This window comes from Sinocyclocheilus grahami, unplaced genomic scaffold, assembly GCF_001515645.1.
Source record: "Sinocyclocheilus grahami isolate Dianchi unplaced genomic scaffold, SAMN03320097.WGS_v1.1 scaffold58.1, whole genome shotgun sequence".
In the NCBI taxonomy this organism is placed as follows: domain Eukaryota; kingdom Metazoa; phylum Chordata; class Actinopteri; order Cypriniformes; family Cyprinidae; genus Sinocyclocheilus; species Sinocyclocheilus grahami.
The window spans coordinates 317,730-337,973 of NW_015505237.1; the positions used below are offsets into that span (position 1 = coordinate 317,730).

Genomic DNA, 20,244 nt, shown 5'->3' on the forward strand with positions numbered 1-20,244 from the left:
GAAACATATGCCACATAAAACTAATAATAAAATGTAGTGAGGCATATCAGCCACTGACTGAATTGACAACAGTAACTAATGGAACATTCCGGATGTCTGTGTGCATGTGTGGAAGGATACGCGATGAATGCCGAGCTCACTTCCCTGCCTTTAGTAAGATTAATAACAGACTCATCTGGGCCGTAAAGCTTGAAGCTGAGGAGAAGTTATGAAAACCTTGTGGATTAAGCCAGTGTTTAGAGTGAAACATTCCACTCTGATAAAATTTCCAAGCATGCCAACATAAAGCACGTGTCTTGAGCTTGATATCACTCTTCATTCAACATGAAATACTGTCTGTTGAGGGATCAGTAACTTTTCTATGAACGCAGACACTTCTCAGTGCTGTAAACAATAGCTATGTGATCAGACTTTGTACATGGATCATTAGTGCAAATCTGCAGGAAATACTATATGGATATTATTGGAAAAAAACTACCGAGAACATTTGTAAGCACTTGATGCTTGACAGGGGCTGTTTTCACATGATTTTGACACACACAGACTGGTCATCTGGCTCTTCTCCTCTGAACCACGATGGTTCCAGCCACAACGTCATAAACAGTTCTGTTGTGCTGGAAAAATAGTAACGTGATGAAGATTGGAAACAGGAAGGCGATGGAGAAGTTTTTGTTTAAAGCCCGTACTGTGGAACTGCAAAAAAAAAAAAAAACATAAATAAATATATATATATATATAGTTAAATAAATACTGTATATATTTTTATTATTATTTTATCAGGGCTATTTCTGGCAAAAACCCAGAGGTTTGATAGCCACCACATTATATAAATATATGCATAACTCACGCAGGTAAGCTGACACTGGATGCCGGTACCACCAAAACCCGATTGGGCTGCACTAGGACTGTCGTGTCACATGTGACGACTCGAAGCCCCAGCAGGAACTTTCCAGGAGTGGCACCTCCAGCTCCCCAAATACAGATGATCTGCAGATGAAGACCGAAGGAGATGTGTGAGCTGTTTAAAAACAAACTCGTAACTCATTCAAACCACTTTTAGGCTACAGAGTTTTTCTAGCAAATGCTGTTACAAAGTGAAAATATGACAAGGCTGATAAAACTTTTTAAAAATATAAATTAAAAACAGATTGAGAGACAAAAGATGCTCACTCACTTCATAGACACACACTAGGACTCTGTATGCTAAAGCCACGACCATCATCTTCTGCAGGTCCTCCAGTGACGTGTTCTCATCAATCTCCTCCACGATAAACTGCATCATGAATTTGGAAATATCTCTGTTTAGAAGATCAAAGACATATGAACTCTCATAAAATACATATACACTCTGTTCAAAAGCAGGGAGTCAGTAAGATGTTTTAATGCTTATGAAAGAAGTCTCCTAAGGTCACCAAAACAGCATAATTTTTTTTATAAATAAATAAATAGAAATACAGTAAAATTAGTAAAACTGTATAAAAGTTAATTAAAATGTAAAATTACTGTTTTCTATTTTAATATACTTTAAAATATAATGTATTACTGTGATGGTAAAGCTGAATTTTCAGCATCATTATTCCAGTCTTCAGTGTCAACATTTCAAAATTTAAAACAGGCATGCCACTTAATATTTTGAGGAAACTGTGATATTATATGTAAAATAGTAGTACATCTATGGCTGTCCAGTATAGGAATGATTCAAGAAGGATAATTCATTTTTGTTCTCAACACGTTCTCTCGACTCACCTCATTCCACTGAGATGCATGATCCACAACACTATGGTTGCCTTAACACAGAAGAGAATGAAGAAATCCACAGTTTCTGCCAGAAATCTACGGAGCGGGGAGGGGATGGCGTACTCTCTACCTGAAAGAATAAAAGATGAAGTCAGGACCATGAAGTTAGAACCTAAGTGTACATTCTCAAGTTTGCACCTTCAATGTTTCAACAAATAATAAGAAAATCAGATCGACAGAATTCACATCAGTGTCACAAATTTGCTTACATTTGTGACCCTGGACCACAAAACCAGTCATAAGTAGCACAGGTATATTTGTAGCAATAGCCAACAATACATTGTATGGCTCAAAATTATAAATTTTTCTTTTATGCCAAAAATCATTAGGATATTAAGTAAAGATCATGTTCCATGAAGATATTTTGTAAATTTCCTACCATAAATTTATCAAAACTTAAGGGCGATTTTCTCAATATTTTGATTTTTTTTTTTTGCACCTTCAGATTCCAGATTTTCAAATTTGTATCTCAGCCAAATATTGTCCTATCCTAACAAACAATACATCAATGAAGAGCTTATTTATTAAAAAAATAAGACCCTTATGACTGGTTTTGTGATCCAGGGTCACATTTGATGGTGACCTACAAAATTATGCAGAAAGGGAAATGTCTAATTACTAGTAATTCTTTCACTATGTAAATTAATGTTGGCCTCTCTAGGTAGGCTATAGCTGGTAAACAGGTGTCATTGTCTGTCTGTCATGGCTTTTACAGTATCATGTATTTAGTCTGGTTTTTATTGCTGGATTATGTCTTTACACCAAATTTTAAAGGGGTCATATGATGCTTTTTTAAAGATCATTATTTGGTGTATTTGGTGTAACAGAATATGTTGACATGCTTTAATGTTAAAAAAACACATTATTTTTCAAATACTGTACATTATTGTAGGCCTCTATGCCCCGCTTCCCTCAAACCCTTCGTTTTCTACAAAGTCCCTCCTTCCGACAAGCGCAGTCTGCTCTGATTGGCCAGCTGAGCCAGTGCATTGTGATTGGCCGAACACCGCAAGCACTCGTCAGAAATGTAACTTCCCTTACCATAATCGCGAGCTTCATCTTTCAAAATAAATGTAAAGACAGAGCCCGAAAGGGGAACAGAGTCGCGTGACAGACACAGTGATGAAGCTGGTATGTGTTTGCAGTACACAAGCCACAGTTAAGTCAGCTGACTCCACTGTGATGTGATCATTGCTGTTCTGTTGTAAGTGATCTTAAAGATTCCTAAATGCATCTACTTTCGGGAGGCCAAATAAAGTGCTTTTGCTTTCTCGTAGAAACACACAGCGTCTCCCTGACATGCTGCTTCAACACTAACTGCAGTTACTGAAACCACGCCTTCTTTCTTTGCGTGCACATTTGGGCGGCATTATGCAAATATTCCCACATAGTGAGGTAGATATGTGGGGCGTGTTAGAACGAGCCGTTTTAGGGGGGTGTGGCAGAGTCTTAACTTTGATAAAGAATATCTCTTTGGTTTTGAGACTTTAGTCTTTGCAACTTCAGGGATCTTATCTATGCACAATCAGCTTGTAACACTCCAAAGAGAAAGGAAAACTTGAAATCGCATCATATGACCCCTTTAAGTAGGCACAGTGCAGCCTTGAGACACCTCAATGTGATGACAGAACATATAATATTAAAAAGTACATATAATGGGGATTATGGATATACATATCACTAAAGGTACATAAAAGTAAGTAAATTTAGTCAAATTCTTCATTATCGTTTGTTAACATGAGTTTAATGAAGCAGCTAATTACTCCATCTCCTCGGAGCAGTGGCTTGACAGCTACCTGCCGGCTGTGCTGGTGCTCTCTCGGCGCTGCTGGATGCGGCAGCGGTTGCTGGGCGGCTGCTCATCTGGTTACACCAAGCGGCGATGTCAGCGGGCGTCGCGCCGGCGGGCGGAGGAAAGAGCGGCGCGGACAGGAACACCCAGCTCTGCCAGCTTACATAGCCACTGTAATAGCGCCACATCCACTGCTGCAGCCGCTGGCAGTATTCAGTCGTTGACATGTTGTCATTGTCATCGGACCCCTGACCGTTTTTGACCGTTTCTTCCGCGCTATTCTTCGCCGCCATGTTTACTGGTTGTTTTATAAGTCTTGTTTGGACTTCCAGTTATTAAAGAGGCTAATCGGCTCAGGCAGCGGCCATGACAACTGCTCACTGAAGCCGGAGTATACCATTTATTGCCAGTACATATGAACAATGTTTTTGTAGTTGGAGATTTTCAACTACCTTGTCCTGTGACAGACCGTTTCCATAATAACATTTATTATAGCAAAAAGACGTGTCTGGTACAAAAGACACTAACAGTGTAAGCTGAATATGAAATAGCATCAACTGTTAGTGCACCCCTGTGATATGCAATAATGTTGCCTGCGAATATCATTAAGACTGATCAAGTTAATTATAATGTAACACATAATCAAAGATAGGTATACAGTCATGATAAATCTGAAACTCGTTATTTAAAATAGTAATACAGCAGTCATGCAATTTCAAACTATTGCATTAATTCTTTAAAAAATGTTATTAAATAATTGCTATAATTATACAGTCAAAAATTTCATAATTATCATTGACGATACACATTCAAAGCCAGTTTATTTTCATATAGCTATTATTATTATTATTATTATCATCACTATCATTATTATTATTAATACTATTGCACAACAAAAGTGATTTATCTGAAACATTAATACAATGGTAAAACAAGTAGGAATTATTAAAACTCTGTAAATGTTGTAAACAAGTGCTATAGGCTACTCAAAATATATATATACATAAAGGATTTTACAATTATTGTCCGTGCAGCATTTATGTCCTCATAATAATCGAGACTATATGGAATGTTTGTATTTTTGTTAAATAATTTGTCACACTGAATAACCATTTAAAATGAACTGGTAAATGCAAAATAAAATAAAACATTTAAATAATACTACTACTACTAAAAAAAAGATAATATTGGCACGACATTATATTGACAATTTCGTTTATACATACATACATATATATATATATATATATATATAGCCTTTATGTATATATATATTTTGAGTAGCCTATAGCACTTGTTTACATCATTTACAGATAAAAATAACTGTTTTAATCATTCCTACTTGTTTTACCACTTTATCAATGTTTCAGATAAATCACTTTTGTAGTGCAATATATTTAAATGTATATCAATTAAAATTGTCTTGATAATAAAAACGCTACACATTATTCCTTAAATACCGCTTTATAAATGTCATTTTTTGAGCGTGAACTTGTCTAGACTCATCACTAGATGGCGACAGTGTCTTTCACAGGATTTTGGTTATAGTAATGAACTGATTTATTCTCACTAAAATTAAATTAAGCTTTGTATGTTCAAATAGAGACCAAAATATACATAATGACAGAGATTTTCAAACTTAAACAATCTTTATTTTAAACGGATGACCAAGAAATATAGAGGAGGAATGAACTGTAAACACACGAGTACATGGGAGCTGTCCCAAATTCAGTTTCTGCATGATGGCATGTGTACAGGCTCACTGAAATGAATTGTGCTTATTTAGACATCCGCATGTCAGTGCAAAAGGGTCAAAGGCTTCAAAAGCTGTCCACCGGAAACAACCCTGTTTTGTCCCTGGATGCTTGTTGTGGTGGCCAGCTGTTAAAAAACTGTGATGCATTTATGTGTCTGTGTTGCTCTTATTCTCTATTGGTGCTGTATTTGCTGACTGGGCTGCCCTGGGCCTGTGAGTAAGGTCTGGCCGGCCTAGTGACTGTGCTGGGCCCTGAATGGAGGCCCCCAGGCGGAACAGAATCAGCCCATGTGAGGATGATCACCTCTGACAGGACGTGAGGGGACTTGCGCAGAAATAATCAGGGACAAATAAAAGCTGTGTCTAGGAAACGCTGACCTGCATGGAACTCGCCACCAGCTGAGGATTACGAGCGAGGTGTGTGAGTGTGTCTGTCTGCTGTCCATAATCATAGTATCTGCACGGCATGAAGCAAAAAAATCACGAAGGGTTAAAGTATTCCAAATGAAATCACAAGAGAACACCAAAACACTTGAATTTATTGTCTTATACTTGAACTTTGTTACTATTGTGATTGTGTCAGGAGTCTGTGCAATGTCTGTTAAGGGAGGACGGAGGCAATAAGTGACTCAAAACCTTTGCTGACCTTGTCATACACGGTAACAAACGACCTGCGCAATCAAGGAACTTTTAAATGTTAAATGCCAATTTTGGTGCATCATTTCATGGTTAATTGTCCTAAAGAAACCCCTACCATTACAAGCCTGTAGAGGAAACATAGAGGAATTAAATAGAGGAATCAACTTTCCTGCATGTACTGTAAGAACAACACAAACCCTCTCAACCTTCAGCTGCAGACTCAAAACTCACTAAAAGGTATTTTAATTTAAATAAAATGCACATGCATGTTATATTTTGGCATAATGGCCAAAACATGAGTAGCCTAAATGATTTCAAGGCTAAGGTCCTACATCCTGCAGTGATATGCCTATGTCTTTGCTTTGCTGACTTGGTGTCATATAATCTCATATCTCTGTAAAGTCTTACTGTTCGTAGTCTAAATACCCTGATTTCAGCATTGGTGTTAAGAGACCTTAAGAAGAAAATGTGATGACGGCATGCTGACTCAGAGTTCAGGAAATCATGTGATGCACTCACCCGAGATTTAACCTCAAAGATGTACATGATATTTAGACACACAATATTTACTTTAGAAATGTCCTATATCACTTTATAAGGGTTATTCCTGGGATTCTGTAATATTTCAGTCCCCCAGAGGGAAAAAAATGGGTCACAAAAATTAATTGTTAGAAGCTTTTCACAGTACTTTGGTATGCCCATTATAATGAATAAAATTATTGCATTTTAATATTTTTTAGCATAAAATAATGTCTTAAATCTATTTTAAACCAAGCATTTTGTCATGTCCCTGAGTCACTTCACTGAGTTTGTACTTTTTGTTTGTACAAAATTATTAACAAAATGTGCATAGTGGCTATGATTTTTGGCAGTAACGTAAGCATTTATTTGTGTTCATTTCTTGTGAAAAATATTTTTCTAAAAAAAAAAAGCCAGATATTTCATTGGTGTTAAGAGACCTTAAGAAGAAAATGTGATGACGGCATGCTGACTCAGAGTTCAGGAAATCATGTGATGCACTCACCCGAGATTTAACCTCAAAGATGTACATGATATTTAGACACACAATATTTACTTTAGAAATGTCCTATATCACTTTATAAGGGTTATTCCTGGGATTCTGTAATATTTCAGTCCCCCAGAGGGAAAAAAATGGGTCACAAAAATTAATTGTTAGAAGCTTTTCACAGTACTTTGGTATGCCCATTATAATGAATACAATTATTGCATTTTAATATTTTTTAGCATAAAATAATGTCTTAAATCTATTTTAAACCAAGCATTTTGTCATGTCCCTGAGTCACTTCACTGAGTTTGTACTTTTTGTTTGTACAAAATTATTAACAAAATGTGCATAGTGTCTATGATTTTTGGCAGTAACGTAAGCATTTATTTGTGTTCATTTCTTGTGAAAAATATTTTTCTAAAAAAAAAAGCCAGATATTTCATTTAAAAAAAACAGCCTCTAAAGTTATGTCTCTCAGTTTGAACTCAACCCCGTCACACTAACCATTCTTCACCCATAATAATTTAGACTGCACTCATATGTGACATTATTTACCAAAAAATACATCATTCAGGTCCCTTTAATAGTGGCGCAGAAAATGGTTAGTAGTATTATACCTTTTATTCATATTTTTTAGGTGTATTATAGTCAGGGAGGGTATTGTCAAGCTGAACAACTCAACCCTGTCACATAAAAATTATTTGGAAAATGATTGTTTTTCAATATTTTATTTTAATCCATAAGTATATACAGTGCACTTATTTTATTGGTGCCATATATGGTCTGCTCTCCTACACTACATGAGGAGCAGTAGCTATTTTAAGTGAAAAACCTCAACCCCGTCACACTCAACCTTGTCAAAAATATATATATTTCTCATTGTTACTGGGTTGTAAACTTGTGACAGGGTTGAGTTATTTACTTCATTTATTAATTATTTTAATTAAAAAAAATATGAAAGAGTAATTCAAAGAGTTTCAGTAAATATTACCAAACTCATGACAACTCATATTTTTATTATAAATAGAATATTTGATGCAATATATCCACTTAAATTTGGACTATATCATACATTAGAAATTGCACCACATTTGCAGCAGAAAGACAATGTTGGCCATGCAGATATTTTGACCCAGAAAGAAAGGGACAATATGAGCGAGAAACAAAACCGAAAATTTAATTTGAAGGCAATGTATCCCTTCAAATGTGTTAAAGTCATCAACCCCGTCACACGTCACATTAATATATTAAATACCTTTTAAAGCAATTTTAAACCAATCCCGTTATGGTGTTGAGAAAAAAGGTGTCTAAATCTGAAAAAAAAAAAACTGAAAATAATAAAAGGTCTTTAATGTGAGGTGGGAAAATATTTTTTTTAAAGGTTTGATCTGTGCCTAATGATGTGGGGTATTTAGAAAATGAATCATATGTAGTTGAACAAAATGTATATTCCAAGTTGAAATGTTACCAAATGCCAGGAATAACACTTAAAAAAAGACAAAGTATGTCCTGATAAACACTTTTGTGTTCTTTTCTTTTGTTTTGTTTAAAAGTACAAAAAATCCATGTATTGTTTTGCTTTACTTTGCATTGATTTGTTTCTCTCAATTATTATGACTTAAAAGTGTTTAATGACATCTCACCATATATCAAACAAAGGAAAACAAATCTAAAAAGGCAAAAAAAAAAATAGGGACAATATGAGCGAGAAACAAAACCGAAAATTTAATTTGAAGGCAATGTATCCCTTCAAATGTGTTAAAGTCATCAACCCCGTCACACGTCACATTAATATATTTTTTTGAAAGAAAAATAGGGAAGACAATTGAGAATGAAAGCATTTCTTGCTGATTACCATCTGACATGGACTAAAACAATAAAATTGTGGTTTTAGTTCAACTTCTAAATTAAAAATATTTTTTACAAAAATAAAGAGGACACACAATTTGTCTGTTTTTAGCTTCAGTCGTATAAAAATTTGAAAATTATGAAAATGTTTTACATTTGTTATCATTAAATTGTTATGAGGGACACATGAGCACTAGGTAGATGTTTGTTTTATAACAAGTTCTGTGTAAAATCCTTTTAAAGCAATTTTAAACCAATCCCGTTATGGTGTTGAGAAAAAAGGTGTCTAAATCTGAAAAAAAAAAAACAGAAAATAATAAAAGGTCTTTAATGCGAGGTGGGAAAATATATATTTTTAAAGGTTTGATCTGTGCCTAATGATGTGGGGTATTTAGAAAATGAATCATATATAGTTGAACAAAATGTATATTCCAAGTTGAAATGTTAACAAATCCCAGGAATAACACTTAAAAAAAGACAAAGTATGTCCTGATAAACACTTTTGTGTTCTTTTCTTTTGTTTTGTTTAAAAGTTCAAAAAATCCATGTATTGTTTTGCTTTACTTTGCATTGATTTGTTTCTCTCAATTATTATGACTTAAAAGTGTTTAATGACATCTCACCATATATCAAACAAAGGAAAACAAATCTAAAAAGGCAAAAAAAAACAAAATGGAAAAAAAATCAGGTTCCTTTACTTCCTTTAATGTTAACTGCTTACGTACTTTTGTACCTTAACTGAGAACTAAGAGCACGCAAATCCTTTTTTCATAAGATTTGTGGCCATTTGTTGACACAGAGACCCCATTAAGTTAATTATGTCAGCTTCCCAACATTTCAGAGGTGAGCACTGATGTGAGGGGCCTGGCATCATGCGGTCAGAGCTCATACACCTCCCACCTCCTCCCTTTCTGTGACCCATTCAGAGCACCTCTCAGCCCTATATGTGGCCCTGTCTGTCAGATCACATGAGCCACTTCCCCCTCAGTTTTTCTAGATCAAAAGTTAGCCGTGGGAAAAGACATAAAGCATTCCAGAACATCTGACCCATTGAAAATGTTTGTTTGCTATACTTGCAGCTGTGTGAAGACAAAGCCTATAAGCGGCCGTCACTTCAAAGTTGCTTTGTATTCCACATTTAGACAATGTATTGAGCTCTGAGCAACAATCGCAATGGGTTAAATTTGTCATTCTTGAAATAGCATTGATCCGAGGCGTGACTTGGTGGTGATATCTTGGTGAACTTCAGCTAAGTTACCCCCAAATCCTGTTTGGTGTTTCAAATCAATCTCAATCCTTGAGGTTTCAGGGGTTAAATACAAGTACATTCGTAAGTGGTTTGTTTACAAGCAGTAAGAAGAAAGGTCAGTGAATGAATTATTGTTTCCTTTTCCTCAGGGCTATCACAGACCTCTGTTATCTCCCCCCTGCAGAGCGTGGAAGTACGTGTTTGAAAGTAATTAAAGGGTGTTCACAGATCTATTGTTCTCCAGATTCATGCTCTTAAAAATAAAAACACATAGACATATCTCTTTTCATATAAACTAGGATTAGACACAAGATATTACTTATGACGCTCAAACGTCAAATCCCCTTGCTCCTCTCCAGCAGGAAAACGTACCTTTTCATTGCTTGACATGTATTGAAAATGATCAGCTGGAAACAAAGATGCTGACGGAAAGGGTTTGGCGAACATTGTTCATTCAAACAATGTGATTTGAAATGTATGATTTTTAGAGAGAGAGAAAAAAAAACTTAAGCATGAAGGTAAACTGAACTGTCAGTGGGGCATAAAAACAGATTGTACAAGTTAGTAAAAAAATACATATGAATTTGATTCACCAAAGTATAAAATAACAATGAATTTTCATGAGAGTGTGTTGGCCTGTTGCACCTCAGAGAACCTTCTTGACTAGGCAATCTGTTGAATTTATATTTAATTTATTGAATTTATTTCGTAGTGAAAAATATGTGTTCTCATTTTTAAAATGTGCTTCATAGTATCTAATGTAATAGATTTTATTCAAATCAAAAATGTTATTCCACTACTGATTCAACCTAAATATAGTATGCTACACTAATGAAACTAAATTCAAGGGTAAGATAGTTCTTTAAAATAACAATGGCAAGTGCCACTTTTTACAGTGTGTTACAATATGATTTTCGCACATTCGTTCCTTAAAAAATCCACTAAATTGTGAAAGCCATGACATAACATCATTTGGATTTGCTGATAGTGTTTGCTGCAATATGTCAATCTCAGCCATAACCTTGTTATCCTATTCCAAATTAGTTTTTGAAAAAATTATCAAAGCAATATTGTTCTTTGATTTATGGGAAATATACACTGTTTTTACTTAATTTTCTTAATGTTTATTGCATTTGTCACAAATTAATTTTATCTAGAATCACACAAATCAGGGTTTTAAACTATTTAGACATCCCATTTTTGTGGTTTGCAAACCTCGTAAGGGTTTTATGAAAAAGAAAAGAAAACAGAAAGAAGTTTATATAAAAGTTAATTTGACCACCCAAGATTGATAATCAACATTTTTTGAAGTCCAAATCCCTTTTTTCACAGACCATGTTGCTCTTAACTTTTATAAAGAATTTGAGACTTTAGTCTTTGCAACTTTACAGATCTTCTTTATGCACCAAGAGCTTGCAACACTCCAAAGAGAAAGGAAAAATTTTAATCGCATCATATGACCCCTTTAAGGCCTGTACTGTATGTGTGCCATACCATATTCACAGCCTTAAAGTGAGATGGATTATGGGAGTGAGATTTAACTCCTACATGCACATTCTCTTATCTGAGCTGATGTTCCTCAAAATATATCTAACTGGAATTCTAAACAGAATTCCAAAGATCTTCCTTTCGTGCTTTATCTGGTCCCAAATGGGAAGATTCACAGTGTTCCAGAAAATTGCTGCTGAACCACAGTTTCAAATACACACACACACACACACACACACACACAGTCCTCAAGTATCCATCCAGCATTAAAGACAGTCATAGATCTGATGGACAGAAATCGTGATGAGGAAGCCTAATTTTAAAGGGGTGGCTCACTGGGTTTTTTCTAGGCTTGACTGTGTTTATGGGGTGCAGTCTAACATGTGTTAATGCTTCATTTTTTTAAAAACGCATTATTTTTCACATAATTTACCTTTATTCCAAACACCAAAATACCTTTATTCTCTGTCCCTTCTCAGAGAAACGGGCTGATCTTTTCCTTCTTTTATGAAGCCCCTCCCTCAGAAATACACGATGGGCTCTGATTGGTTAGCTAGCCCAGTGTGTTGTGATTGGCTAAACCGCCCCTCCTGCACGTCTAAACGTCCCGCCCCTCACCTTGGCGGCATGTGCTCCGGTTGTATTGTAAACAGCTGCGTCGTTAATATAGCTTATCAGTTTGAGCCCGATTGAGAAGCAGAGGATATTATTGAAGAGGATCGCGCAGCCCCTGTGCAAGTACGGCTTTTAATGGTAGGCCTATGGAATAGATTTTTAAATGCACCTCTAGTTTTCTCTTCCTCTTCTCTAAAGCAGTGCAGCATGGTCTCGCCACCTTTTCCCGAGGGCGGGGTTTATCTGGGTTTGTGATGTCACAAACCCGGGAAGTAACTTGTTGTAGTCCCTACCAGCCGTTTTTGTAGGCATTAAACTGACAGAATTTTAAAAGACGATATCTCCGTTTGCATTGAACTTTCAGCTTCGTAACTTTGCAGATATCGTTTATGCTCAAACAGTAACATTAGACACAAACTAACATTAAAAAAGTGAAATCGCAATGAACCACCCCTTTAAGTTAACACATAAATTATTAATTCACCATTCAATAATCAAGAGTTTAAGATCACAATTGTGCTCTGTTACCATTGAGCCCTTGAGAAACCTCTTTACAGTCATGTAGGATGAACATCTGTGACTGTTTTGACTGGCCCCTTTTTTGATGTTGTACTAGAGGCTCCATACTGTGCAGGGCTCTGCCTGGGATTACAGATCACATGTCCTCACTGAATACAGAGGAGGAGGAAGGAACTCAGCTGAAACACTCTTCATGGCACATCCCACCTTATCAAGGGTAAAGGGATAGTTTGGACAGGCTGGAGTGTTCTTATTAAACACAGCTGCCCTCATGCTTTATCAGTCTTGAGCAATGAAGGCAAAAGCAAGAAATCTTTCTCCTTGAGTCCAAAAGGAAATGTAAAATAGACGACAATATCAAGATATCAACAGATAAATATAAAATATTACTGAAATTATATGTGTTTGATTAAATACATAATTTTTAATTAAAAACAGCAATTTATAAAAAGAGAGCGACCCATTTTCATTTTATTTTGGAGATAAGGAGATTTTCCTATAGTGAATTACCATCAATTTTTCTATTTTTATGCAAGCACAGTTCATATTTTGTTCAAAATATCTCATTTTGTGTTCAACAAAAAATATTTTTTTCTAAGCATTAAATCTTCAAATTTTCATCAAACATAATTTCATAAATTATATATCTCACCATTAACACACTCTCGTTTAGATTCTAGTATTCTCAACCATATTCTATTGCAAAACTTTATTCATTTTTTTCCCATGGAATGCAAAAGAAGAGTGAATTACCATCAATTTTTATTTTAGTTCAGTTCATACATTGCATAGACTGTGCAAAATATCTCATTTTGTGTTCCATATACTATACACACACACACACAAACACACACATCACACACACACAAAAGGGTAATAAAATAATTATAGATTTCTTTTGTCTCTTTAAAGGGGTCATATGATGCTTTTTTAAAGATCATTATTTGGTGTATTTGGTGTAACAGAATATGTTGACATGCTTTAATGTTAAAAAAACTGTACATTATTGTAGGTCCTCTATGCCCCGCCTCTCTCAAACGCTTAATTTTCTACAAAGTCCCTCCTTCCGACAAGCTCAGTCTGCTCTGATTGGCCAGCTGACCCAGTGCATTGTGATTGGTTTAGTGAGTTTATGTCTCACTATTACCATTCACTCTTTCCCCATTTTATTTTGTCATTCATTTATTGTTGGACTATAAAAAGATTCCTTGCATTTGCAGCCATTTCTCAAGACTGCTAAAGCATGAGGTCAGCTGTGCACTCCAATCTCCCAGCCCAGTTTCTTGCAAGTATGTAATAATAAATGGATTCTTTGGCCGGTCACAGACGTCCCTCCTTCTGTGACCATTGTAGCCCTTTATGCTCTGAGCTGGAGCCCAATAAGCTAGTTGCATAGCAACAGGCTTCCCAGAAGCCCCTGCCGATATCAGCCCTAAATCAACTGACACATAGCAACCATGATTCCCACCAGGCAACCGAAGTGAACCCAAAACCCTTTCAGCGGCTATTTCGACAGATTGATTTGCAAATCAAAGCATTTTGCAACAACATATCAGCTACTGTTGTGCAGGCATGAATTGACAAATTAAAACACAAAGGTCATGGTAGGCCTCAGGATGAGTAACATTGATACATTATAGAACATTACAAACATGCCAGACATGCAATGACTATTATCGGATAAGCGTGCAGGTCTCTTTAGGTTTTATAACCTTGACTGCGTGTAAAAGAGGCTCTATTGATATGAGAATAACAGAGGAAACTGTTTTATTGCATTTTGAGGGACTGTAAACTTGGCCCTGGTCTCAGACACAGGCCGATACGGTTGTACAACAGCATTGTCTGTTCAAGCGTAAGGAAAGTGAGCGGAAGGGTGCGATCCCTGTCCTGCGGTGCAGCTTTCCAGATGTTACTCAAAGGATATGATTTCATTCCTGCAGTGTTATCTGCACAAGCAAAACAGTCTGCAGGTCAACATACTAAGACCGGACCCCTGTGAATCCGACACACAATACTGAGACATCCCGCAATCAGTGCACACCCATAATGCAATACACAGACTCGCACAAGACATCACATAACGACTGGCTTACTGTACATTTTTACATCGCTACTCACCAAACAAATAAATCAATGTATAGACAAAACAACTGATTTGAGCTGAGATTCTTTTATAATTTTGCAAGTATATTAGGCCTATCTTAATGCCTCTGCTACGGTGGCCCAGTAGTGCACAACACAAAGAAATTAGCACAACATGGAAACAAGCCACAATGCAACAAAATTAGCACAACACAATGGAAACAAGCCACAACAAAACGAAATTAGCACAACATGGAAACAAGACGCAACACAACGAAATTAGCACAACATAATGGAAACGAGCCACAACGCAACAAAATTAGCACAACACAATGGAAACGAGCCGCAACACAACAAAATTAGCACAACACAATGGAAATGAGCCGCAACGAGCCGCAACACAACAAAATTACCACAACACAAGGGAAACGAGCCGCAACACAACAAAATTAGCACAACACAATGGAAATGAGCCGCAACGAGCCGCAACACAACAAAATTACCACAACACAAGGGAAACGAGCCGCAACACAACAAAATTAGCACAACACAATGGAAATGAGCCGCAACGAGCCGCAACACAACAAAATTACCACAACACAAGGGAAACGAGCCGCAACACAACAAAATTAGCACAACACAATGGAAATGAGCCGCAACGAGCCGCAACACAACAAAATTACCACAACACAAGGGAAACGAGCCGCAACACAACAAAATTAGCACAACACAATGGAAATGAGCCGCAACGAGCCGCAACACAACAAAATTACCACAACACAAGGGAAACGAGCCGCAACACAACAAAATTAGCACAACACAATGGAAATGAGCCGCAACGAGCCGCAACACAACAAAATTACCACAACACAAGGGAAACGAGCCGCAACACAACAAAATTAGCACAACACAATGGAAATGAGCCGCAACGAGCCGCAACACAACAAAATTACCACAACACAAGGGAAACGAGCCGCAACACAACAAAATTAGCACAACACAATGGAAATGAGCCGCAACGAGCCGCAACACAACAAAATTACCACAACACAAGGGAAACGAGCCGCAACACAACAAAATTAGCACAACACAATGGAAATGAGCCGCAACGAGCCGCAACACAACAAAATTACCACAACACAAGGGAAACGAGCCGCAACACAACAAAATTAGCACAACACAATGGAAATGAGCCGCAACGAGCCGCAACACAACAAAATTACCACAACACAAGGGAAACGAGCCGCAACACAACAAAATTAGCACAACACAATGGAAATGAGCCGCAACGAGCCGCAACACAACAAAATTACCACAACACAAGGGAAACGAGCCGCAACACAACAAAATTAGCACAACACAATGGAAATGAGCCGCAACGAGCCGCAACACAACAAAATTACCACAACACAAGGGAAACGAGCCGCAACACAACAAAATTAGCACAACACAATGGAAATGAGCCGCAACGAGCCGCAACACAACAAAATTACCACAACACAAGGGAAACGAGCCGCAACACAACAAAATTAGCACAACACAATGGAAATGAGCCGCAACGAGCCGCAACACAACAAAATTACCACAACACAAGGGAAACGAGCCGCAACACAACAAAATTAGCACAACACAATGGAAATGAGCCGCAACGAGCCGCAACACAACAAAATTACCACAACACAAGGGAAACGAGCCGCAACACAACAAAATTAGCACAACACAATGGAAATGAGCCGCAACGAGCCGCAACACAACAAAATTACCACAACACAAGGGAAACGAGCCGCAACACAACAAAATTAGCACAACACAATGGAAATGAGCCGCAACGAGCCGCAACACAACAAAATTACCACAACACAAGGGAAACGAGCCGCAACACAACAAAATTAGCACAACACAATGGAAATGAGCCGCAACGAGCCGCAACACAACAAAATTACCACAACACAAGGGAAACGAGCCGCAACACAACAAAATTAGCACAACACAATGGAAATGAGCCGCAACGAGCCGCAACACAACAAAATTACCACAACACAAGGGAAACGAGCCGCAACACAACAAAATTAGCACAACACAATGGAAATGAGCCGCAACGAGCCGCAACACAACAAAATTACCACAACACAAGGGAAACGAGCCGCAACACAACAAAATTAGCACAACACAATGGAAATGAGCCGCAACGAGCCGCAACACAACAAAATTACCACAACACAAGGGAAACGAGCCGCAACACAACAAAATTAGCACAACACAATGGAAATGAGCCGCAACGAGCCGCAACACAACAAAATTACCACAACACAAGGGAAACGAGCCGCAACACAACAAAATTAGCACAACACAATGGAAATGAGCCGCAACGAGCCGCAACACAACAAAATTACCACAACACAAGGGAAACGAGCCGCAACACAACAAAATTAGCACAACACAATGGAAATGAGCCGCAACGAGCCGCAACACAACAAAATTACCACAACACAAGGGAAACGAGCCGCAACACAACAAAATTAGCACAACACAATGGAAATGAGCCGCAACGAGCCGCAACACAACAAAATTACCACAACACAAGGGAAACGAGCCGCAACACAACAAAATTAGCACAACACAATGGAAATGAGCCGCAACGAGCCGCAACACAACAAAATTACCACAACACAAGGGAAACGAGCCGCAACACAACAAAATTAGCACAACACAATGGAAATGAGCCGCAACGAGCCGCAACACAACAAAATTACCACAACACAAGGGAAACGAGCCGCAACACAACAAAATTAGCACAACACAATGGAAATGAGCCGCAACGAGCCGCAACACAACAAAATTACCACAACACAAGGGAAACGAGCCGCAACACAACAAAATTAGCACAACACAATGGAAATGAGCCGCAACGAGCCGCAACACAACAAAATTACCACAACACAAGGGAAACGAGCCGCAACACAACAAAATTAGCACAACACAATGGAAATGAGCCGCAACGAGCCGCAACACAACAAAATTACCACAACACAAGGGAAACGAGCCGCAACACAACAAAATTAGCACAACACAAGGGAAATGAACCGCAACAAAACAAAATTAGCACAACACAATGGAAATGAGCCGCAACGAGCCACACAATGGAAACCAGCCACAACGCAACAAAATTAGCACAACACAATGGAAACGAGCCGCAACACAATGAATTTATCACAACACAATGGAAACGAGCCGGAACACAACAAAATTAGCAAAACACAATGGAAACGAGCAACAACGCAACAAAATTAGCACAACACAAGGGAAACGAGCCGCAACACAATGAATTTATCACGACACAATGGAAACGAGCCGCAACGCAACAAAATTAGCACAACACAAGGGAAACGAGCCGCAACACAATGAATTTATCACGACACAATGGAAACGAGCCGCAACGCAACAAAATTAGCACAACACAAGGGAAACGAGCCGCAACACAATGAATTTATCACGACACAATGGAAACGAGCCGCAACGCAACAAAATTAGCACAACACAAGGGAAACGAGCCGCAACACAATGAATTTATCACGACACAATGGAAACGAGCCGCAACGCAACAAAATTAGCACAACACAATGGAAACGAGCCACAACACAACGAATTTATCACAACACAATGGAAACGAGCCGCAACACAACAAAATTAGCACAACACAATGGAAACGAGCCGCAACACAGCGAATTTAACATAACACAATGGAAACGAGCAACAACGCAACAAAATTAGCACAACACAATGGAAACGAGTCACAACACAACAAAATTAGCACAACGCAATGGAAACGAGTTGCAAAACAATGGAAACGAGCCGCGACACAACAAAATTAGCACAACACAATGGAAATGAGCTGCAAAACAATGGAAACAAGCTGCAACACAACAAAATTAGCACAACACAATGGAAACGAGCAACAACGCAACAAAATTAGCAAAACACAATGGAAATGAGCCGCAACGCAACAAAATTAGCACAACACAATGGAAACGAGCAACAACGCAACAAAATTAGCAAAACACAATGGAAATGAGCCGCAACGCAACAAAATTAGCACAACACAATGGAAACGAGCAACAACGCAACAAAATTAGCAAAACACAATGGAAATGAGCCGCAACGCAACAAAATTAGCACAACACAATGGAAACGAGCAACAACGCAACAAAATTAGCAAAACACAATGGAAATGAGCCGCAACGCAACAAAATTAGCACAACACAATGGAAACGAGCAACAACGCAACAAAATTAGCAAAACACAATGGAAATGAGCCGCAACGCAACAAAATTAGCACAACACAATGGAAACGAGCAACAACGCAACAAAATTAGCAAAACACAATGGAAATGAGCCGCAACGCAACAAAATTAGCACAACACAATGGAAACGAGCAACAACGCAACAAAATTAGCAAAACACAATGGAAATGAGCCGCAACGCAACAAAATTAGCACAACACAATGGAAACGAGCAACAACGCAACAAAATTAGCAAAACACAATGGAAATGAGCCGCAACGCAACAAAATTAGCACAACACAATGGAAACGAGCAACAACGCAACAAAATTAGCAAAACACAATGGAAATGAGCCGCAACGCAACAAAATTAGCACAACACAATGGAAACGAGCAACAACGCAACAAAATTAGCAAAACACAATGGAAATGAGCCGCAACGCAACAAAATTAGCACAACACAATGGAAACGAGCAACAACGCAACAAAATTAGCAAAACACAATGGAAATGAGCCGCAACGCAACAAAATTAGCACAACACAATGGAAACGAGCAACAACGCAACAAAATTAGCAAAACACAATGGAAATGAGCCGCAACGCAACAAAATTAGCACAACACAATGGAAACGAGCAACAACGCAACAAAATTAGCAAAACACAATGGAAATGAGCCGCAACGCAACAAAATTAGCACAACACAATGGAAACGAGCAACAACGCAACAAAATTAGCAAAACACAATGGAAATGAGCCGCAACGCAACAAAATTAGCACAACACAATGGAAACGAGCAACAACGCAACAAAATTAGCAAAACACAATGGAAATGAGCCGCAACGCAACAAAATTAGCACAACACAATGGAAACGAGCAACAACGCAACAAAATTAGCAAAACACAATGGAAATGAGCCGCAACGCAACAAAATTAGCACAACACAATGGAAACGAGCAACAACGCAACAAAATTAGCAAAACACAATGGAAATGAGCCGCAACGCAACAAAATTAGCACAACACAATGGAAACGAGCCGCAAAACAACGAAAACAAGCTGCAATACAACAAAATTAACAAAACACAATGGAAGCTGCAACCCAATGAAATTAGCACAACATGGAAACAAGCCGCAACACAACAAAATTAGCACAACACAATGGAAACGAGCCGCAA

The 20,244-nt window shown here is 37.8% G+C and overlaps 1 protein-coding gene across 1 annotated transcript; it reads right to left on the reverse strand.

The window, feature by feature from the left end:
• Positions 1–283: 283 nt before the first annotated feature.
• On the reverse strand, positions 284–3,948 carry LOC107584349 (protein FAM8A1-like). The gene is made up of 5 exons (XM_016270924.1): positions 3,594–3,948; positions 1,747–1,867; positions 1,175–1,298; positions 848–987; positions 284–693 (listed from the first exon to the last, which is right to left on the reverse strand). The coding sequence occupies exons 1-5, from the start codon at positions 3,880–3,882 to the stop codon at positions 549–551; spliced, it is 819 nt and encodes a 272-aa protein (XP_016126410.1). The 5' UTR covers positions 3,883–3,948; the 3' UTR covers positions 284–548.
• Positions 3,949–20,244: the final 16,296 nt, after the last annotated feature.